The sequence below is a fragment of the Podarcis gaigeae genome, assembly GCF_964106915.1.
Source record: "Podarcis gaigeae genome assembly, chromosome: 7".
Taxonomy (NCBI): Eukaryota; Metazoa; Chordata; class Lepidosauria; order Squamata; family Lacertidae; genus Podarcis; species Podarcis gaigeae.
This window is the reverse complement of record NC_139683.1, coordinates 51,803,090-51,826,896: the sequence shown is the minus strand read 5'-3', so window position 1 is coordinate 51,826,896 and position 23,807 is coordinate 51,803,090. Positions and strand designations below refer to the sequence as shown.

Sequence of the window (23,807 nt, the reverse complement as noted above, 5' to 3'; positions counted from 1 at the left end):
CTGAACACAAAGTGTGTTTACCAGTGGCTCCTCGTCATCCCGGAAATAAGTGACAAGTGGGGTGCCACAGGATTCTGTCCTGGGCCCACTGTTGTTTAATATAATTATAAGCAACTTGGATAAAGGAACTGAGGGGATGTTAATCAAATTTGCAGATGACACAACTGGTAGAGGGTAGCCAATGCCACAGAAAACAGAACCAGGATACAAGATGAATTTAGCAGATTAGAGCACTACCCCTAAACTAACAAAATGAATTTCAATAGAAGCAAATGTAAGGTTTTGCATCTTCATCTTTCTGAGGACTGCAATATATACATGCATCATCAATTAGATAGTTCAAAAGCATCTTATTTTCTGTCATTAACATATTTGTGTGTGTAGACACAGAAAGCTGAGCAATCGACATGGTTTACATCTGCATAGCATTTCCAAAAGCTCCTCATGGATTTCAGGAAAATGATCAGGCATTCCAGCTATCTAATGATGTGGCATTTGAATCCAATTCAATTTATATGTTAAATGTGTTGTAAGGAACCGTGAAGTGGTCTGTTAAGGACTCCCCTCCATTCAGAGGTGGAGCTAGCTGTGCACCCAGGGGCGTGGCTAGCTGCCCAGGGGGTGGGGCTAGCCACCTACCTTGCCGCCCACGGGGGCGGGATGAGCATCCAAGGGGCGCCGCCCATGGTGAACGTCCTGGGGGGGAGGCGTGGTGATGTCACCCCTCTCTGGGATGACATCCAGGTTGGAACGCACCCACCACACACCCCTTCCTCCGCTAGTGTCTCTATTTATATTTGCTTACCATCTTTTCTTTTCTTTTTTCATTTTCCAAATGGCATCTTGCCATATCATATAGAAACCTATGTATCTGTATTATTTAAGAATTGGCCTGGGACCCTTAATGACTTCAATTATGACAGACAAAACTATTCTCATTTGCTTTCCAGTCAAATGACAGAAGATAATGCATGTAGAAAATGTGAGAACAACAGCTTCTGCCAGAGAAAAGTTTAGTTCCACCCCAACATAAAATTTCAAGTTTCAGATTGAGATGAATGCCACTGTATTTTCTTTCTTGTAAAAATAAATAAATTAAATGCTGCATGAAATAGAATGAATATTTCAATCAACCTTTTATCTTAATTGTTATACATCTATATCATCTATCTTTTATCTATTTATCTAATTAATGACTGCTTTTTAATTTGTAATTTTAATTTTGAAGCTCATATGCATGAACTAATTTCCCCTTTTGTTCATGCAATAAAATGGTCACAACAGATTGCTCTTACCTAAACTATAAGTCTGTATAAAGCACTGCCTTCTTTCATAAACTCAGGGTTAAATCTACATTGTTCCAAACTACCTTGGCATTCAACTCAATTTAAGGCTATTCTGAATGCAAGTATAATTGGTTTCCACTAATAATATTTTATTTTTTCCTATCCTTCTTTGTTCTCTTCTGCATAAAATAGCATAAAACTATTACGAAGCTATTTAAGTGTGAGTCATACTTAAAACATAAAACAATATAACAAAACACATAAAAGACAATGTCTCCTAAAATTCACCATGAACAAATAGCATTTAGAGTATGCACTGCAAAGTGCAGTGTTTTTATGTGTTACATAGCAATCATAAAGCTACTTGTCTTGGGTTAGTTCCACTTGACTTATGTGAAACAGTCCAGTACATACCTCACACCAGGAATGAAGAATTGGAAAATCAAGCATTTGGGTAACACATTGTCAGAAATTATTATTTGCTATATAAATAAATAAAACCAAACCAAACAAATGTAGGCAGATACAATCTGTTCAGGCAGGCAAGAAATCTCCTCTGTCTACCTCTGAACCAAACCACCCCAGATGAATTCACACAGGTGTGCTCATAGGCAAACAGCATTTTCCATTAAAGACTTAGAATGACAATGTTCACAGGTGCACCTAGATTTAATCTGAAGTCTCAATTGCCATAACCTTTGACAGGAGATGTTTGTGGGGAGGTCTTACAGAATGGTCCAACAGAAACAGAAATAAGCTTCTCCAGGCCAGTTCTGAATTGAGGACCAAGGATCAAGTCTAACTCAGTCTAAATTGCATGTTTGGAGTTAGGCCCATTACAATCTGAATCCATGGGAGCTTGCCTGATCCTACTAGGGAGAATCAATGGGCTGATTGTGACCAAGCTTTGAGCTATTTTATTCTGCTTATTCTAGTGATTATGATTTATTATTACAAGCCAAATAGAGTCAGAGATCTAAATTTAAAATAACAGGCCCTCCAAGTGACCCTATTTTCCAGGGACATCCCTGATTTTGAGACGCTGTCCCAGTTTCTGATTGATCCCAGAATGTCCCACTTTCCCATAGGACATCCCTATTTTCATTGGAGAAATGTTGGAGGGTATGGAGTTATCTGATCCCTGAGCTGTCTGAAAGCAGCCCTGTATAGGAAGATTTTTTTTAATGTTTAATGTTTTATAATTTTTTTTATATATGTTGGAAGCTGCCCAGAGTGGCTAGGACAACTCAGTAAGATGTGTGGGTATGAACAGTAAAATTATTGTTATGGAATGGGATGTCCCTATGTTCATTGGAGAAATGTTGGAGAGCATGAAATAAATGAATGACATCCATGAGCAGGAATATGAGTTGGACTGCAGGGTTCTTCAACAGTTGTCTTCAGATGTTGCCCATCATCCCTGACCAGTTTAGTCAATAGTGAGAGATTATAGGAGTTGTAGTCTAATAGCATTAGGAAACCAAGGCTGAAGAACACTATTGGAGATACATCATACTTTTGTCATAGGGACACCACCACATCTACTGACTTTATTGATTATATTAGCCCTGGGCTGAAACTTGTTCTACATTTCTCAGAAGCTTTCTTTTGTTGCAAAAGAGGCTTCCATTTCTCTGCATTGTTTGCAGCACACTTGGGAGTTCCTTAATAATTTCCATGTGGGGTGGGGATAAGCTTACTTTATCATAAGGAATCTGATGGCCTAATCCCTGTAATATTATTGTTATGGATAGGGGAATTATCAGTCACTACAAAAGTGTGACTAACCATAAACACTTTATATTATAGAAAAGTAGTTCCATTTTATGGGCATTCCAATTCTTTAAAGTTATTTGAGAATATTTCTATTTAGATGTATTGACATTCTGCCAAATGATGAATTGTACTTTTTCTTTTTCCTAGTCCTTTTACATCTCTGCCTAGGGGATCATTTCTTTCTTTCTTTCTTTCTTTCTTTCTTTCTTTCTTTCTTTCTTTCTTTCTTTCTTCAAGAGTATTGTTACTCTTCCCTTTCCCTTTCTAGTTTTATCATCATGTGTAAAGTGATATGTGCTCAACTCGAGCTCATTATATTTATTTTACTAACAAAATCAGCCTTACTTGCAAGAATTACCATACAGTGCTTATCACAATCCCTCACCTAGGCGAGAACTTGGTCATCAGGCTCTATTTCCACTTTCCTTGTTTCCAGAAGCCAAGTCCAAGGTTAGCTGTTTGTCTGAGCCAAGAAAATACCATTATTTTCTGTTATTTAGTTCTGACACTTTCCCTTCCAGATATCGCATTGTATAATTCAGACTGTTTCACATCATGCACATTTCAACATAAGAGAATAAAATGCATCAAAATAAATGGGACATTTCATGACACACAAATGTGATGCATCAAATATTTTTCAAGCAAATTTTCCTCTCTGTCATACCACTTTTTCATTTATTTGGGCTCCAAAAATTGTATTTGTGAACTGAAGCAGAGAGAATCAGGTTACATAGCCTCATTAGCATTAAAAACTGGAAGCACCGGCATTAGCCTTGCTGTTATTGCCCTTTCCAACCTTTTTTTCTGTGTGCAGAGTTTCAAAGTGAGCATGTCTACTGTGTGAAAGGGGTTTGTGGAAGGGGTTGGTTAATTATAAACATAAAGCCATAATGAATGAAAAATGCACTGTGTTCTCCAACTCTGCCAGATAGAAAAGAGAGAGTTCTGAATTGTTTTTTCTGGTTCATCTATCATGACTTCTTGATTGCCTGTCAAACTCCAACCTCTATCCCAGCCAGCACAGAGCAATCAAAATGTTAACCCTTTTAAAGAACAGAAATCTATTTAGGATTTATTAATATTTTAATCCTGCAAATGCAGTGGCTCCATTAGCATCAAATTTGTTTTAAAGTTGCTATAATCTCTGGAATCAAGAACACTGGCTGGTAGTCAACCAAGTAATTGTGTGAGCGGAAGAACTTCCCCTTGTGCAATGGGACTTCTGCCTCTACCCCGGGCATAGGCAAACTCAGCCCTCCAGATGTTTGGGGACTACAGCTCCCATCATCCCTGACCACTGGTCCTGTTAGCTAGGGATGATGGGAGTTTTAGTCCCAAAACATTTGGAGGGCCGAGTTTGCCTATGCCTGCTCTACCCTCTCCCATTCCTCCTAAATCTGTTCTTTGGGTTCCCACTGCCTTCCAAAGGAGATCTAAGGATGGTGCAGGACATGTGCAGGGGGAGGATGGGAGAAGTCCTGTTGTACAAGGGGATGCCGTTCCACTTCTGCAGTTATTTAGTTTAATACCACCCAATATGGAAGCAACCCAGTGAAATAAATCATAATACTTACAATGGTAAACATTTGGCCTGCTGGGCTGGGATCTATGAGTCAAGGGATCTGGCTTCAGCGAACAAGTCACTTTCATTATGCATGTTTTTGAAAAGTGAGAGAGGGTGTGCGGGGGAAAGAACAGTCAGTAGTTTTGTTTTTGTCATGAGGATCTTGCGAACAAAGCACCGGATGAAATCTGTCTCCATGTACCATATTGGCCCGAATATAAGCTGCACCTGCAAATAAGTTGCACCTTTAAAATTCAAGAAAAAAAAGAAAAGAAAATACCTGAATATAAGCCACTCGCCGTGTGTGTCTGTCTGAGGTACTTTCTCATGCACGCTCTTCACACCCCCTCCAGGCCGGTTCCTCCTAGCAAGCAGCACAGGCACACACTCTCCCACCACCACCGCTCCTTCTCCTGCCTTGGCTTCTTGTCTTCCCTATAAGCTCAAGGCGTCCAGGCATCACTGGAGAGAAAGACTGAAGGATGGGGAAATGAAAGAGCCCACCATTGACGGGAGAAGTGGGACTGCTCCCCAAAGAGGAGAACAAACTTGGGCCGCCCATGAGGTTTCTCTCTCCCTCTCATACAACGCCCGCCCTGCCCCACTCACTTGTGGCCCCACTTCTTCCCTGCCACCCTATACCTCATGGGCTGCTGTGGTTTGTCCACAGCAATTTTTGTAAGGTCGCGAATTTAAGCCACACTTTTTACTGTTTTAATTTTGAAAAAAAGTGTGGCTTATATTTGAGCCAATACGGTATTAATCAAGTTCATACAAGAGTTCATTCACTAATACTTTTTCACTCCGTGCACATTTCATTGTGTGTGTGTGTGTGTGTGTGTGTGTGTTTCTTTATGCATATCCTGATTTACTTCTTGTTTCATAACAACATAGTGTCTCTACATCTATTCATCCTTTTGATGGGTATATATTGTATATCCAGTGGCACAGGACAATCAATATATTCTTTACCACATACTAAGAATGCAGACTGCTCCACAGGGACTTTATCTCAACTGGATTTTATCACTGAGAGAAAGAAGGCAGAAACACTTAGCACTGTTTCATAAAAATATGTTATATATGCATATACAGATTGAGAGTGTTATCAAGAGGGCGGGGAAGCAAATGCAGAGGCAGCATGAATTTTTAAAGTGATATTAGTATCGTGACCCCCATAGACTCTCTCCATGTCTCTTGCGGAAGCTTTCAAGGACTCTCATTGTTGTTATTCCATTGCATATGGACTCTGGCCAGCTCAGCAGATTTATAGAGAAGTAGAAACTTCTCTCTTTCCATTTCCTTCTGGGCAGCAGAAGGAAGAAGACTCCAGAGTGAAAGCCCCAGACATCTGCTGTACCCAAGGGCCTGTATTGAGATATGTACCCTGAATAAGCATGGTAAGATTGTTATGAAATGCTTTGAGAGATTGGTGCTAGATTATATTAAGGCTGGTCTTCCATCCACTCTAGACCCGTTCCAGTTTGCATACAGAAGAAATAGATCTACTGATGATGCTATTTCCATCGCTGTCCATACTGTACTGAGTCATCTAGAACGACAGGGAACCTACGCAAGGCTGTTGTTTGTGGACTACAGTTCTGCCTTTAATACAATTCTACCAGACAGGTTATTCCTTAAAATGACCAATTTGGGTATACATCAGAAGATCTGTTTGTGGGTAAGGAATTTCTTGACCGATAGGCCGCAGACAGTGAGAATGGGACCTTACTATTCTTCTACTCTAGTATTAAGCACAGGAGCCCCTCAGGGGTGTGTGTTAAGCCCCTTTCTCTATTCCCTGTACACATTTGATTGCACCCCACTGTATAAGTCCAACACAATCATCAAATTTGCGGATGATACAACAGTGGTGGGGCTCATTAGTGAGAATGATGAGGCTGCTTATAGGAAAGAAGTACAGGGGTTAATTCAATGGTGTAAAGAAAATAATCTTATGCTTAACACCAAAAAAACCAAAGAACTCATAATTGATTTTAGGAGAAAGAAAAGTGTATTTTTACCATTGCACATAAATGGCGAGGAGGTGGAGAGGGTTGGTAGTTTTAAATACCTGGGCATTTACATCTCTGAGGACCTCTCATGGACTGCAAATATTAATATGGTTGTGAGGAAGGTGCAGGGGAGGTTGTATTTCCTGAGAATGCTCAGGGGATTGAATCTATCTCAGCACCTACTTCTGTCCTATTATCACAGTACCATTGAGAGTGTCTTAACCTATAGTATATTATCGTGGTATGGGAGCAGCTCTGAAATGGATAAAAAAGCTTTACAGAGAATAATTAAAATTGCCCAGAATGTTATTGGGCTCCAACTACCAACCCTGGATGAGATCTTCACGTCTCGCAGCTTGAAGAAGTCACACAATATCCTGAGAGATCCCACCCATCCTGCTCACAACCTCTTTGAACTGTTGCCTTCGGGCAGAAGATACAGGACAATGAAAACACGAACCACACGCCTTCTGAATAGTTTCTATCCAAGAGCTCTGATTGCACTAAATAATGATCTCAGGGCCAGTTGTAAGAAATAGCAAGCAGTGAGTAGTAAGGAATGAGATAGGTTTTAGGTTATGCTATGCTTCTAATAGGTTATGTTATATTCTGGATTATGTTATGTTTTAATAGATTATGTCTGAATAGGATGAGAGTGTTGGAGATACGTGCAAATGTGTATGTATGTGTGTATGTGAATCCGGTCTTGGGTGTTTGATTTTCGTTGTTGTGTATACTGTGTATATACGGACAATGACAATAAATTTATCTTAAAAAAAAAGATGTGGTATTGGAAGCCAATAAAATATGGGTGTGATGCAATGCCTAGTATTTCCCCATCTCTGTCTCTTTGCCACTCATATATTTATAAAGTGGTACCTCGGTTTACAAACTTAATCCGTTCCGGAAGTCCGTTCTTAAACCGAAACCATTCTTTAACCAAGGTGTGCTTTCCCTAATGAAGCCTCCCACCGCCGGTGCCCTTCCACCATTTGGATTCCGTTCTTAGACCAAGATAAAGTTCTCAAACCAGGACACTGTTTCCGGTTTTGTGGAGTTTGTAAACCGAATCGTTCTTAAACCGGACTGTTCTTAAACCAAGGTACCACTGTATATAATAGTTCAAGAAAACATGTAAACATATCACAGGTACCACAGTTCATAAACATACAAGCACAATATCATATTGAAGTAGCCAAGGGGAGAAAAGCTCATTCTCATTCATAACTGTTGGAACATAAGGCAACCTCTCTGGCATGAAGTGTAAGTGTCTGGAGGGTGATGGTTTCACATTATGTAAACAGAGCTGATAAATGGGAACCAAATTTTGTCAAACTTCTCATGTTTTACCATTCCCTTTACTCTATGATGACAGCTTAAGTGTTCATAAAGTGCTATGTCCCACACTCAACACCACTGCTAGCTCTTAGAAGGCCCATTTTGGGTTTTCCAGCTTGAGCAACTTCTGCCAATACAATGTTTGAGAGGAATGGCATTTGTGATGGATTGTGGGGTTTGTTGAACTATCCACTGGAAAGAGTGCTAGCAGGGTGTCAGAGAGAAGGGACTAGGTTGAAGTTTGAGAGAATTTAAGGTACCTGACCCAAAACCATGACTACCCTGCTATTGCCATCTGCTCCCTACCATTTTTTTTAATTTTTAATTTTTAATTTTTGCCAATAAACTGAATTCACAGAAGGAAAGGAAAATCCGTCCTAAACCCAATATAGGGTGGAATTGTATCCTGCCCACTCCACACCTCTTGCTGTAATTATGTGGACTATGGATTGATAATCACTGACACATAGACAATGCTAAGTGATAGCAAACACAGCCAAATGGCTCTGGCACTTCTGAACAACCGTGGCTGAATATCTTTTCAAAGGGAAGAAGCAATTCAAAATAGCTAAGAAAATAATGCCCATGTAAATAAATCTGCATAAGGATGCAAACCATATTCAGCATCCTGATTAAATCATGAATAGTGATGAGGAAGTAGCAAGGGACAGTGGAATCTTGGCATTCTTCCAGCAGTTAATAACCACATTGCCATTCAGGAGCAGTCAGAAATAGTATTGCTCTAGTCTCCGAGAGTCAAATGCCTTGACTTGGAACTAAGAAAATGATTCGTGATGTTGACAAAATTCATAATTGCCTGGTTTGCTGCACAAATTTGTCCAGCTCAAAGTGCTCAGCTGCATTAGGAATTGCAGGTTTCTATTCCCCCCCCCCCGCCCCCTGTTTCCTGACTTGGAATGTTAAATGAGGTTCTGCATTTGGGTGCTCAGCAGGGTTTTCCTATTAACAACTTACTCTTAGGACTTGCCAATCGGAAGGTCGACGGTTCGAATCCCTGTGACGGGGTGAGCTCCCGTTGCTCAGTCCCTGCTCCTGCCAACCTAGCAGTTCGAAAGCATGTCAAAGTGCAAGTAGATAAATAGGTACCACTCCGGTGGGAAGGTAAACAGCATTTCCATGCGCTGCTCTGGTTTGCCAGAAGTGGCTTAGTCATGCTGGCCACATGACCTGGGAGCTGTACGCCGGCTCCCTCAGCCAATAAAGCGAGATGAGCACCGCAACCCCAGAGTCGGTCACGACTAGACCTAACGGTCAGGGGTCCCTTTACCTTTACCTTGTTAACGGCTGTGAGTAACAACAACAACAACAACAACAACAACAACAACATTATTTATACCCCACCCATCTGGCTGGGTTTTCCCAGCCACTTTGGATGGCTTCCAACAAAATATTAAAAATACAGTAATCCATCAAACATTAAAAGCTTCCCTAAAGAGGGCTGCCTTCAGATGTCTTCTAAAAGTCTGGTAGTTGCTGTTCTCTTTGACATCTGGTGGGAAGGTGTTCCACAGGGTGGGTGCACCACCAAGAAGACCCTCTGCCTGGTTCCCTGTAACATGGCTTCTCACAGTGAGGGAACTGCCAGAAGGCCCTCGACGATGGACCTCAGTGTCTGGGCTGAATGATGGGGGTGGAGACGCTCTTTCAGGTATACTGGGCTGAGGCATTTAGGGCTTTAAAGCTCAGCACCAACACTTTGAATGTTGTGACAAAAAGGAGTGACATGATGAAACCCCCTGACTGCTAGGGCTGGGTTAAGCCATGTGGTTGCCGAAAGCAATGGACAAGATAGCCCCCTCTCCCCTAATTCTCATGCACAGAAGTTGACTGGACTAGCAACTAAATATTTTTCCAACACTAGCAAAGAGAGTGTCCTCTGCTGCAGCTGAGGAAAGCCTGATGATTGCAAAACAGGCTTTGTAGCACACCCAACACTTCTTCTTGCACTCATGCAACAAATTCACTTAAAAAATAAAATGGATTTTTATTTTTTTGGATTTTGAAAAATGACAGGGAAAAGTTTTGAAAAATGTGGGGTGGACAATTGATTAACTGGAAGTCAGGTCAAGACCTTGCAAGCAAATCATGATCAATGATTATTGTCATATAACCACCCCATCAACAAATAAGTATGAATGCTCAGTAAAGACAGGACATAGTCTAAGCACTGCATCAGCTTTTTGCAAGCAAATCAGAATGAATGTTGTGTGAACAGGTCATTGGATGGAGTCCTTACTCTGTTACGCCTTGCATAAATATGGGTGTGACTCACATTCTAGTTACTTGGAACAACTAAGTCTGCCAGAGTTCTTTTTATCTCATATTATTGAGACATATTATTGCTTAGGAAGAGCAAATTCCCATGGTAGGAACACCTGACTCTCAACATTAACTCAATATCAAAAAATAGTAAGGGCACCAGAAGCAAAGATTGGCATGCACTCCCATTTTATAAGTCCCAGCACAATGACTCTGTAGATATATTTGTTCAATTGAGTACAAGGACTGAGACACATAAATAAAACACATTTGCCACAGTTATTAAATACCTACAAAATGAATGCAATTTGGCATAATATCCAATTTTCAGATAAATATTCCACCCCTGCACCCTTTCCCTGCTTAGCTTAGTGGTTGCATTCAGATGCAATTTGACTGGAAAAGAATTTTGCTGTGTTCAAGCACAATCTGCATGGAAGAGAAAGTGATAATTATTCATGAATCAAACAAGCACATTTCTAAATCAGAAGCATAATCAAATACATTAAGCTGCTTCTTTTCCCCCAGATTTGAATGGCTGCTGACAAGAGCAGTGTAAACCAGGAGGGATTTGGCCCTGAGCACTTTCCTAGGTATCAAGCCGCAGTTATAAGGTCTGTGCATAAGCTCCTTTGTGTAGCTTTTGTGAGGCACTGCATCAGTCACAGTGCTGACTTGGCAAGCAAATGTTGTAAGCATCCCATTTCTTCAAAACTGGTGTTTAAACATTAACGATGGCATTCAACTCATAGCAGTTCTGTTGAAAATAATGATTATGACTAAGTTGAGTGCCAGTCCCCCAACAGCAGCATTAGTATAATGGTACCTCAGGTTACGGCATGCGGGTGGCGCTGTGTGTTAAACCACAGAGCCTAGGGCTTGCTGATCAGAAGGTCGGCGGTTCGAATCCCCGCGCCGGGGTGACCTCCTGTTGCTCGGTCCCTGCTCCTGCCAACCTAGCAGTTCGAAAGCACATCAAAGTGCAAGTAGATAAATAGGTACCGCTCCGGTGGGAAGGTAAACGGTGTTTCCATGCGCTGTTCTGGTTTACCAGAAGCGGCTTAGTCATGCTGGCCACATGACCCAGAAGCTGTACACCGGCTCCCTCGGCCAATAAAGCGAAATGAGTGCTGCAACCCCAGAGTCAGCCACGACTGGACCTAATGGTCAGGGGTCCCTTTACCTCAGGTTACGGACGCTTCAGGTTACAGACACTTCAGGTTACAGACTCTGCTAACACAGAAATAGTACCTCTGGTTAAGAACTTTGCTTCAGGATGAGAACAGAAATCATGCAGCGGTGCAGCGGGAGGCCCTATTAGCTAAGGTGGTGCTTCAGGTTAAGAACAGTTTCAGGTTAAGAACGGATCTCCAGAACAAATTAAGTTCTTATCCCGAGGTACCACTGTACTCCCATTTTTACTCCTGGGACAGATGCACATTATACAAGTAAAGTGTATCCAACACACTTTTATAACACGTGACTTCCCCTCCCCAAATCCTGGGAACTGTAGTTTCATACCGATGCTGGTAATAGTAGCTATAGCCACAGTTCTCAGGATTCTTTAGGAGAAGCCATGTGTGTTGAATGCACTGCGGATGTATGGTATGGATTTGTCCTTACTCTCTTGTCTATGATTTGTTTTCACTGAACTTAATACCTCCCCACTTGTACACAATCAGCACACGTGTGACCGCTGACACGCGTGCCATTTTTGGTGTTGAAAGGGGGCGAGGCGGTGCAGAGACAGAACAGGCACCACAGCAAAGAAGGACGTCTCTGAGATTTTACCCACCTCACCTGGTTCCCAGGTTGAAGTTCGTTCAACCAATATCATGGTGCAGAGAACAATGGCATCTTGTTAGACTCCAGTAGCCCAAGCCCACATGGCCAATAGTCAGGGTTAATAGGAGGCCATAGGCTGCCCATCCCTGTTTTAGCATCTCTCTGTGGGAAGCTAGGCTGTGTACACACTACAACATTAAAGCACATTCAAAACACATTATTCTTTCCCTCAAAGAATTCTGGGCACTGTAGTTCACCTTTCACAAAGTTACAAACCTCAGCAAACGTTAACAAATGAGAGTGCCCAGCATTCTGTGAGAGAAAGAATGTGCTTCGATGTGCTTTAAATGTGTAGTTTGTGCACAGCCCTAGAAGAAGAAGAAGAAGAGTTTGGATTTGATATCCCGCCTTTCACCCCCCTTCAGGAGTCTCAAAGCGGCTAACATTCTCCTTTCCCTTCCTCCCCCACAACAAACACTCTGTGAGGTGAGTGGGGCTGAGAGACCTAGAGCGAAAAGGTGCACAGCATGAATGAATGCTGTATCTTCCTCATTCCAGAACTGAAGCACCACCACTGCAAGGCCTTTATTTCTGATCAGCACATCTCTGGAGGTGAGATTACTGAGGTACAGGGTTATGTATTCCAGGCAAGTGTCAGCCGTATGTTGGGGTCATGCAATGTGCCTCAATCAAATGAGCAGAAGCACTAGAGATTACCCAGAATGACACGAGAGTGAGCATAAAGGAACCAGGTAATTCAATGTGGGGAACCTACACAACACCCATCATCTCTGGCCATTGACCAGGTTTGTTAGAGCTGATGGGAGTTCATCAATATATGGAAGGCCCAAGATTTCCCACTCCTGGTGTAGTGCAATATGACAGATAAGCCCTTACAGAATTGCAGTTGGCAGGTTTTCTGCTGCCAACCCCCATTTTAATACTAAATTGCTCAATAGTCTTGTGAAATCTTCAGCTGAATTGAAGCACTTTGTAGTGTGATGTCTCTCATCTCTCTTGGAACTAGCTGTAGGGTCTTGTGGTTACAGAGCAAAGCAAAAGAATCACATCAACATAAAAATACCTTACTTTTTTGTAAACTACTTTGAGTTTTGTTTTTGTGTTTTACGATTAAGTGGCATATAAATTTTATGAAATACCGTAAATATATTTCCCCCTGCTGTGATGAAGCATCTTCCTTCTCTTAAAAAAAGAGGATTTTAAAAAATAGAGCTTGGTCACAAAACCAGTAGTCTTAAAAACTACTTTCTTCTGATGATATTAATGATTTGTGCAACCATCTTCTGCAGTTTAATGAACAGCAGCAGCAGCAACAACAACGCTTTTCGTTCTGCCAAGTTGTGTTAAAGGCTTTCTCTGTTCACTGAGACTCTAAAATGCTAGCAAATAGCAGCAGGGTTATGCACTTAATAGATGGTTATTCACAAAATATAAATAGAGTATGGTATCCTATATTGTGGTTGATTCATGTTTCAGGACTACTGGGGGGGTGGATGGCTGTCAGTTACAGAGAGGTGGACCACATTTATCTGCTCGGTGGAATACATCCACCATGCATCTGAAATGCAAGCTAAAAGTACATTCATTCATTCATTCATTCATTTAATAAGAATACTTTATTGATTGATGCTCAAGGTGGTATACATGGGTCTCCTCCTTCCCAGTTTATCTTTTCAACAGCCCTGTGAGGTAGGTTAGGCTAAGAGATGGTGACTGGTCCAGGATCACCCAGTGACATACGTGGCTGAATGGTGATTTGAACCCTGTTATCTCAGGTCCTACTCCAACAGTCTTAACCACTATACCATATTGGCCCTCTTTATAAATTGTATTTTCAATAAAATTGAAACCACGTTTTGTGTCAGTATGAAATTGGCAATAAAATGGCTAGCACATTTTCAAAGCTAAGCAGGGTCTGGTATGGTTTCAAATTGGATGGGGGACCATGTGTTGAGTTTTCCTGCATTGCAGAGAGTTGGACTAGATTACTATGGGGGTTCCTTCCAACTCTGTGATTCTATGATCCAGCCAAATGTCATTCATGCTGATTTTCCACTCAGCATGGGTGGGTGGGTGTTGGTGTACATGTGTGAGAGTGAGAAATGTGACCATCAGATGCATATACAGCAAGTGTTTGAGGAGGCTGAACCTATAGGATTAGTTACTGGATATCCAGTACACATTGCTGTGGTGAGAGAACCTTGCATTTTATGGATTATCAGGCAGAAATTCTTAGTTTACTTAGACATCAAGTATTTGGAAAAGTAGAATTTTTGCCTGAGTATTTTAGATTCCCCATTTTTTCCTCAAACTGTTTAGTGCCAGTGTGTCTTGTCAAACAAGTTAACTCATTCAAAGTAAGCTGTTTCTTATCCTTTATACCTCAAATGCAGCATGCTCCATGTACAAGCTTTCTTCTCATGATGTTTCAAATCAATCTGTTGAACCATTTTTAAGTATAAGCCCCATAGCCTAGGAAAAAGTACAAGTAATATCATGTAAAAGAAAACTATTTATAGGGCTCATCCTGATAGCTTTGCCCTAAATTTGCTTCCCTAACAAACAACAACAGCAGAGTGACTTACCAGCATGACATGAATAAAGAAACTCATTCAAAATGACACTACTTTCTAATATGCATTTATCCAGCTCACTGTGCAGAATATTCTTAATCTAAACTGAGAAGACAATGGTACATCAGTCTTTCCTTCACAGTGACTGCAAAAAACAAACAGTGTGTTTGAAAAGCAATCAGATGGATAATTAATCAGCACCACAAATTCAGTAATTGGTGTGTACTATCCTTGTGGAATTCACCATACAATTTTAGTAAGAATAATGTTATAGTCACTGCCTGGCATGCAGTTCCAGATTTCCTCATTGATCTGTAGCTTCTCCTAAGCATGTTGCAAAGAAAACCCGCTTAACAAATGCATTAATGACATGCTTTGATTTATGCTGGTGTCTCCCCTTGGGTATTATTGAGATAATGAATATGACATTTACAGCATAAATATAAGCATCTTAAATCATCTGCAGGTGTTGTTAGATAATAGGTGAGTTCCACCCCCTGCAGTGTGAAAGCTTTTTTTTAAAAAATGAGACTTAATGCTGTTCCATTAAGTTTTTAAAAATTGCTAGAAAATGTACAAAGTGTGATCCAAATGTCTGTGCTATTTTAGTTGATACATTGGATTTATTGTTGATGGAGTGGTGTTTTGTGATGGGGCTGCTCTGTATTTATGGATGAGAAATCTTCCCCCACCCCAGTTCATTGATGACATTTTTCTCAAGTCTGAAGTTGGTGATCCCTACATAACTGCCCATGGCAAGACATGTATGTAGAAACACAAGAAGCTGTCTTATATTGAGTCAGACCATGTCACTCAGTACTGGCTACAATTTCAGGCAAGGAAATCCCTTATCCTACCTGGAGATTCTACGAATTGAACCTGGGGACCCACTGGTGGAGGAAGAAGGGGGCGGGGGGAGCGCACCACCCCTGGCAGCACAATCCTGGTGGGGTTTCATTGTGGAAAGAAGATCTACACCTTGGAAAGTGGTGTGAACTTTAGGACCACAGCTGATTATACTAACACTTACAGCAAAACATACAAGTTGCCTCAATGGTGTCCTGAAGCAACTGAGCTTTATAGCCTAGACTAGTTATCCATTGACTAAAGACCTCAAACCCTGAATGTTGTATCTGCCTGTTGAGGGGCAATACAACCATTTGCCTTTTCTAGGCCCTGGGATTTCAAGCTCTGAGGATTTCAGAGGGTGCCTTTAGAAGGGTCTGTGAGGTCTAGCCTAGGGAGGCCTATATTCATACAAGCTTGTAGCTCCTGGAAGAAACACGCATGCAGCCCACAAACACACTTTGCAAATGGGGAGCAGAGAGGTTTGCCACATGTATACAAGGCAGATCTTTCCTTCTAAGAACTGTAAAACTCTAAATGCCTACCACTATTAGATTTAGCTGTTCCTTGTAATAAAATAAAAATGTGTGAGTGGCTGGGTATTATGAAACATTTTATTTACATCATGGAAGGTGGGAAGCCGTGCTCAGTCATTTGAAGCTTTGCCTCTGATACTCAGGTTTATTAACCTTGTCTATAAAGAAACCACTCAGAACAAATGCTGATTGTGTACATCTTCCAAAAATGCTTGGCTCACCAAGTGCATCGTTTGCATCATCAATTTATCATTCATGCATTTTAAACCAGGAACCTGCGGGTCACATTTTCCTTTTACTGATAGCATGAAAGGACATAAAAAGGTTAAAAAGAAAAACAGAGAGAGAAGTACTGTATCTTTTGTTAGGGAGCTAGTCTCTTCCACATGCTAGTCTCTTCCTCTAAAATCACACAAGATGCTGTTATGTTTTCAGAAAAAAGACTTGCTGTGATTCTATCATGTTCCTGAAACTCGGGATGCATATACACACATATAAAGCACATGACTTTCCCCAAAGAATCCCAGGAATTATTATTTGTAAGGATGCAATTGTAGCACTGTGAGAGGTAAGCTATAGTTCCCATGATTTTTTGAGGGAAGACATGTGAAAATGAAGTTCATCCTAATTCTATGATACTCTGTTTCTGAGGAGGCAAAAAGATCCTGGAAACCATGTGACTCACACATAGGGCTGTGGGGAGGATCTCATTCTGGTTGCACTTTAATGAGAAACAGCTACTACCACCTTAGAGTGGAGGTGAATTTGCCACAACCCAACTCCCCTGGGAAGAAGACTCAGAATGGTTTTGCCCTGGGAAAGAGCTGGGGAAGGGTCCAATAAATGCATGCATTGATAAAAAAACAAAACAGAAATGCGCCTGGGTAAAAATTACTTGCAAAAATATGTGTATTTTTCAAAACCAAATACAAAACTATTTATTAGGAGAAATTCACTAACGCTGTAGGTTGGTTTTTTTCTTTCTTTCCCCAAAACAGATCAAAAATTTCGATGGAAATGTGGAGAACCGAATTTAAGATCACAAAAATGAGGACCTGAAATTAGAAGGTACATCCATCTTTACTCAAACATGTGGGTAATATTCTTCACATGTTTCTGATATAATCATGGTGCCAGGGACTATATGACTGCCTCCACTGACATCATTGTGCCCATCATAACCTCTGCCAATAGGGAGCCTGCTCTTTGCATGAAGTCTCCTTGCCCATTGTTGAACCCTAAAGGATCAAGGTTCTAAATCATGTAGTAGTTCTGCTGAATAAGTTATGGTGAATACAGTGACTGAGAAGTCAGGAGCAGTGGGAGGCATGTGGATGTGGAGACAGGACTCCACACCTCCTGGCTTCATGTTTAGTCTTTTCCCACGTGCAACACATAAATGAGACTTCTGAAGTATTTCTTTTCAGAACAGAGAATGTGCATTCCAACCACAATTTTTAGGATTCCTGTTTCTTGTTGCACTCATTAGAATCAGCAAATCATTCATGTCCTAGGCACCTGCATCTCAAAATGAATTTTGGGTAGGTAGAATGTGACAATGGAATCTACTTAAAGCATAATGGCTTGGTTGCACAATAGGCATTACCAAGCTTAATATGTAAGATTATTTTCCTTTATGTGGCAAATGTGTCTGTGTGGCGTTTACACATTTCCCAAACAAAGAAAGGCAGGGGGAGGTTGACTTTATGCGTTTTGTGTTTCTAATCAAAAACCTGCGGCTTTATTCTACTTCCTTTCTTTCAAGAGTAAAAAGTCTTTCTAATGGCGAAAATTGAGCCTTCAGTTTGACGGAGAATCAATATTTGTTCTGCTTTGTAAGAGTTACTTTTTGTCTTCCCACAGATGCATATTGATTGAAAAGGAAATTTCAGCATGCATTGTTACAAATGGCTCTCACTCGCACTGACCCTGGCTCAGCTTGGGCCCTGTTTTCCCTGTACGCACAAGTGTAACCCCGATGACTTGGAGCAAGCATTTGTGAGACGTCAGAGAGTGAAACATGGCGGGGTTCGGAACCTGCTGGTTGTACAGGAAGAACTGATGTTAACACATCCTTTGAAATCAGTCCAGGTACAGTAACTCTTTCTGTAGGAGGTTTAACATCTCATTGAGGTGTTGATTAGTACCTGCTTGCTTTTCTAAATCTTCCCTCAATCTGGCTTTGTGAAAGAACAGTCTCCTTGAAGCCTTTCTTCTGAGATGTGCAGCAATATACAGCAATGCCTGAAGAATAAGCACCATCTTTGCCCTTCTTGCACTGTTTAACAATCTGTTCCATGTTTTCAAAGCTGCTTTAGCATCAAAGAATCTGAAAGATCTCCTGTCCAGGTTTTACTTGGGACTGGAGGACTTGGTCAGAGAGCCATGTAAGATTCTGTGTTAGGACTGTCAGACAGGCAGGATCATCCACAGGTCAGAATGACTTCTCAAGATTCAATGTGCAGCCAGCTTTTTCATTCAGAAAAGGAAAACACAGCAGAGTTCACTCAGGCTCAACTGCCCTAGTTGAAGACGTTGTTGTGGCTGACATCCCTCTTTAGCCCGTTGCCTCTGGACTCCTCCCAAGCAGACATAAACTATGGTGAGGAGGAGGGACCCCTCCTCTGGGCCTGTCTGGCCTGTTGCTCAGCAATGTGCAAGGCTCTTCATGATCTTGGTGTCAGTGGAGGAGGACATGCCACTGTAGGAGGACTTGCCTACTGATATGAAACTGAGGCAGCGTCTGGCTCCTCTCTGTCAGAGTCTGCACTCAAACTGACATACTTGGCATCCCACCTTGTCTGTGGACAGCTTCCTTCTTCTGACTCTCTGTGTTCACTCAAGCCTCCTGTTTCTACCACCTCCCAGCTTTCTTCCTCAGTGTCCCACCACCACTGTCCTGGTCTAAGTCTTCTTCCTCTGTGTCATCTCTAAGGGGTTCTTGGGTTGGCACCTCCCCCCACTCTTCATCATCCAGCCTGTCCTTCAACCACAAGTACGTGTTTGACACTAAAGTTGCTATCATAAACTTAAAACCGTATTTGGTTTAGGCCACTTCTCAGCATTTCCCTGGCTCCTTGAAGGAACTTACAAACTCAGAATCAAATTCCCTATGGGCTGAGGTATCCAATCATAGGAGTTTAACTTGAGGATTGGTATGTACATATTTCTGGACTTTTATCTGGGTTACAGCACAGGGAAAGGCACTGTGCAATTAAAAAATAGTATCATGCTGTATTGACAAAAGTGTTTTGAAATTCCCTTCCATCTTCTGAAAAGAAAGAAAGGACTCATTTATCAACATCTGGCAACTTGCTTAGGCTTTTTCTTTTTTTGGCATTGCATCAGAACAGACACACTGAGCAGCAATGTAGTTTACCAACACTATTTAGATTGATATTCTGTTACGTTAAGTGGCATTTGATTTACCCCTCATTAATTTTTAATGAAGCAGATTAATACTAAATCCCTTTTACCAGTAAGAAAGCACCAGGAACCGGCACAGTTCATTACGTTAACGTGACTTGGGCACAATAAGCAATTATTTTCCACCCTGTTTGAAAATGCATACGATGCCCAGTAATTTTCTTAATGATTCTTCTCCCTTCTTCTTTATTGCTGTTATTTAGTTACTTAAAAAACAACAACGCCAAATCAAAACAAGAGAAGAAAAAACACACACAATGCTAAAGCCATTTTTAATCTCTCCATCTTGCATCCTTTTCCTGTAAGGCAACTTTTGAGCTGAATGAATGAATGGCAAAAAAAAGTTTAACCACTAATTAACTAGCACTAAAATTTAATTGGGCCCAAAGGGTGAAGTGCTCAAAATTCATTAATTACTTTTTACAGCCTTTCAAAGCAAAAACTCTGGAAGTATGATGTGTCATTTCAAAAGGATACAACAAGACAATCCCTTTATATTTTGTGAATCTGCAAATATGGGTCACTTTTTTTTTAACAGAAAGGTCACAAAAATGTGATCAGCTTTCAGAAAGTTTGCTTTTTAAAAACAAAACAAAACATCAAAAGCAAATATGGATTTAATTTGCAGAATGTAATGTGATGCATTATGTTTCTAGGAAGCATTTCCTGGGTACCTTTGCCCATCCTTTTGTCATCAATGCATTTAGAAACTGCTTATTGAGGCCTCATGTGCACTATAGATTTAAAACAGTATTGTAGCACTTTAAACAGATATAGCTTCCTCCAAAGATCCATGGGAACTGTAGTTTGCTAACGGTGCTGAAAGTTGTTAGGAGACCACTGTTCCTTTTACAGTTCCTAGAATTCCCTGGGAAGAGTGATTGATTATTAATCAAGATGGCTGGTGTTTCTCAACTTTGGGAACTGGAGTTGAATATATCAAGATTGTTTGATAAATATTTGAATTTTCATTAGCACCTCATTAGCACCTCATGCCAGATCCAAATATTTGTCATTTAGTCCTTGCAAGAATTATCAATTAATTAATTAATTAATTAATCAATCACACTCCAAACAAGCATTTCTAGATGATTTACAATAAAGACAACCAAAACAGCAAATACATTTAAAACAAAATTAAAATCGTACAAAATAGACATTCATGGCAAAGACCCATTTATTCAGCTGTCTGTCAGATCAAAAATGCCTTTAGTTATTTCCAGATATTGGACACCTTTTGTATCTCAACTGCTGAATCATGGGGCATTCGTGAAATTCTGCAACTGTTTGTTTCTATTACAAGGAGAAAATTCTGCTAATTACGAAAATAAATTGACTCCATTTGCTTTGCAATCAGAATGACATACTACAATCTCATTCAATTTGGTATAAATCAATACATGGAAGGGATTGCTGACCTTATTGGGGAGAAACCGACTTGACATTAAATTTGATAAGGTTTGTTTGTTTGAATCCTATCTTGAAATCAGCTTGTTATTCATTATTCTCACAGCTGAAATCTGATGTAGATAAACAAGACAATTCCCTGGCTGATAATGGACCACATTTCTTGGATGAGCCCTATGAAGCCACTGTTCCTGAAATGTCTATGAGAGGTACTGTGTGCTGTACTTTGACCTTGTATTGATTCTATATGTTTGTGTTTATGAAGTAGGCTGTTGCAGCTAGATTATTTCATTTTCCTAAAGCATCAAAATTTGAAAAGATTCAGGACTTTAAATATGTACAAACCAATGGGGTTTCTCTAAACCAGCATTTCTAATCATCACATCCCTCTCATTCCTATAAACCTCGTACCATGCCCAATAATCATGGGATGCCTTTGGCCAGTGATGCTGTGGCCTATAGATTGCAGCAAAATGCTAGGCAAAGTTACATAAAAATACCAAATGAGAACACAAAACACGCAAGGTTATAGAGAAACAATATGTAATGAAAGTGCCAGAAGAGCATTCCACAAATGGAGAGCCACTGCAGAAAAGGCTCTTTGCCACATAAACTTCCCACAACCAAATCAGAACAAATGCTCAAGAAGAGTGGACATTGTATGATCCTTGAGTAAGCAAATCAGTATGAATGCACAATAAATACATTGTCTGCACGAGTCTTTAATCTCTGATTTGGTTTTATTTTTCTGTTTTCTCCATCTGAACATCTCTTTTGGACTAGCTTGCTTCCTGAGATCTAAATTGTAGCTTGTCTAGATCACATCCTTCTTTTTGGGAGTTTTGCAAAAGGATAGGAGATATACCAATTTAAATCTGGTTTAACTGGTTAAATTAAGTTTTAACTTCTTTTTTAAACACTTCCTTCCTAGCATTCAGTTGCTATCTCACATTCACACAGTCTCTTCAGGGCTCTTCAAATTATATAGTTTCTTCAGCAGAATATTTAGCTCTAAGTGAGATTCAAGAATCAATATCTGTATTAACACGAATGCACATAAATTTATTATTTAGTACACTTTCTTACTTACCCACTAAAGACAGCATTTACATTTTCTTCAGGTTTTAAATACAAGTGTTATACTAAATTAAAGTGTAACAGGAAATGCAGTGGTACCTCGGTTTTCGAACATAATCCATTCTGGAAGACCGTTCGAGTTCTAAAATGTTTGAAAACCAAAAACTCAATAGCCGACAGCTAGGCCTCAAGATCTTGCACTCAGTAGAAGCTGCGTGGCATGTTTGACTTCCAAGGTGTGTTCGAAAGCCGAAGCATTTACTTCCAAGTTTACGGCGTTCAAAAACTGAAATGTTTATCAACTGAGACTTTTGAAAACCGAGGTACCACTGTAGACTCTTCTGCAAATACAATGCTATGATCTCTGTCATATAGTTTAAATGTCTATAGACACAATACATTTATAAAAATGAGCAAGATTTGAGTGCAGTGGTCATACTTTATATTTCAGTGGGTTTGAGATCTGATTTAAAACTTTATCCATATAGTTTTTCTGCAGTTTCCTTGGTATTATTGTTTATACTGCTGTCTAGTAGCAAATTCAGGACACATTGTATTATTATTGCATTCTTATTCCATTCATTCATTGCTTCCATGGTTCTTGCCTTCCATCAACTCTGACAAGTTGTTGTACTTGTGAGAGTTACATTTCAGTTTAAACACTGTAGCCTAATAGTCACACGTGAAATCATTTTTAATTAGTTGAAATCATTTTTGAGTACACAATCTTGAAGTCCTATAGTATTTGGAAACTATTAAATGTAATATGTGGAAGCTACTGAAGGAACAAATTCCATGGCACAACTGATTCATCTTTGCCAACCTTTTGAAATTATTATGTTGCCACATTTCTAGCATTTTCCTGAATGGCCTTATAAGTCTGCAAAAAGCTGAATATCCATCTGGTTATTGTAATGCAGATTTCAGAGTTGTTCTTCTTGTATTACCTCAGGAGCATATAAACATATATACGTAGCAATCCAGTTTATGTGCCATATGTCTAGCCTCATGAGCTATTCAGTGCCTCATGGGCCATTCAAAAAAATCACATGATTGAAGCCACACAATAAGAAGATTATAGTAGTGGGTGTTACCTTAGGATTATCTTCTTAGTAGTGACTTCCTTTTTACTTAAACCAAGTCACAGCCGAAATATACTAGGGATGGGGAAACTGCAGCCTTCCTGAAGTTATTGGACTCCAATTCCCATCCGCCCCAACCATCATGGCCATTGGTCAGTGATGATGAAAGTTGTAGTCCAACAACCTCTGAAGGCCCACAGGGTAGACATAATTGACTTAAATGATGTGGTCTGAAAGAAGCTTCCAAGCAGATAAATTTAATACTCTGTGCTGCTTTCTTAAGTAATAGTATAAAAATAAGTTTGCAGGTGAGATACAACACACAAGCCATTAGTTTGGGACATTTCTTTTGATGCCATGAAAACAGCCAGATTCCCTATCAACATATTTACAGATAATGTTACAGCTTTATATAGGCATCTAAAAGTCCTCAGGGTGCTGCTGACTAATTTATCAGAGAAACATGCCGTTGTAGTGGAATGTCTTGGGATAAGATGCGATAATGTGATTCTATGATAGAAAGTGGCTGGAGGTCTTGCGTGCCCCAAGAGAGGTCGATTTGTATTTGTATTTAGGAGTTAGGAAAGAAATGAGTTAGACATAAACACTGCATTATAAAATGAGAAGCTCTGACGAATATTTCCTTCATGGGTATAATCTTATGAAAGGCCCGTGGGGATGGAGTCAGATTTAGATCTAGGATATAGCCAGCTCCCAACCAGAGACAAAATTGTCTTCTCTAGATGGATTGCACTATCTGTTATTCAATGGAAAATGCTCATTACCAACCTC

The 23,807-nt window shown here is 40.3% G+C and overlaps 1 protein-coding gene across 5 annotated transcripts in view; it reads left to right on the top strand.

The window, feature by feature from the left end:
* LOC310848190 (cadherin-19-like) overlaps window positions 1-23,807 on the top strand; it is a 69,763-nt gene that overhangs the window by 5,069 nt on the left and 40,887 nt on the right. The window contains exons 2-5 of one of the 5 annotated variants that reach the window (XM_083746935.1): window positions 16,459-16,591; window positions 17,022-17,091; window positions 17,887-18,114; window positions 20,963-21,065. In XM_083746935.1, the coding sequence (XP_083603061.1) occupies window positions 17,917-18,114; window positions 20,963-21,065 (301 nt within the window). In that variant the 5' untranslated portion in view covers window positions 16,459-16,591; window positions 17,022-17,091; window positions 17,887-17,916. Of the gene's footprint in view, window positions 1-5,945; window positions 6,030-16,458; window positions 16,592-17,021; window positions 17,116-17,886; window positions 18,115-20,962; window positions 21,066-23,807 lie in introns of all 5 variants that reach the window. The other 4 variants (XM_083746937.1, XM_083746934.1, XM_083746933.1 and 1 more) reach the window with 4 other exon arrangements.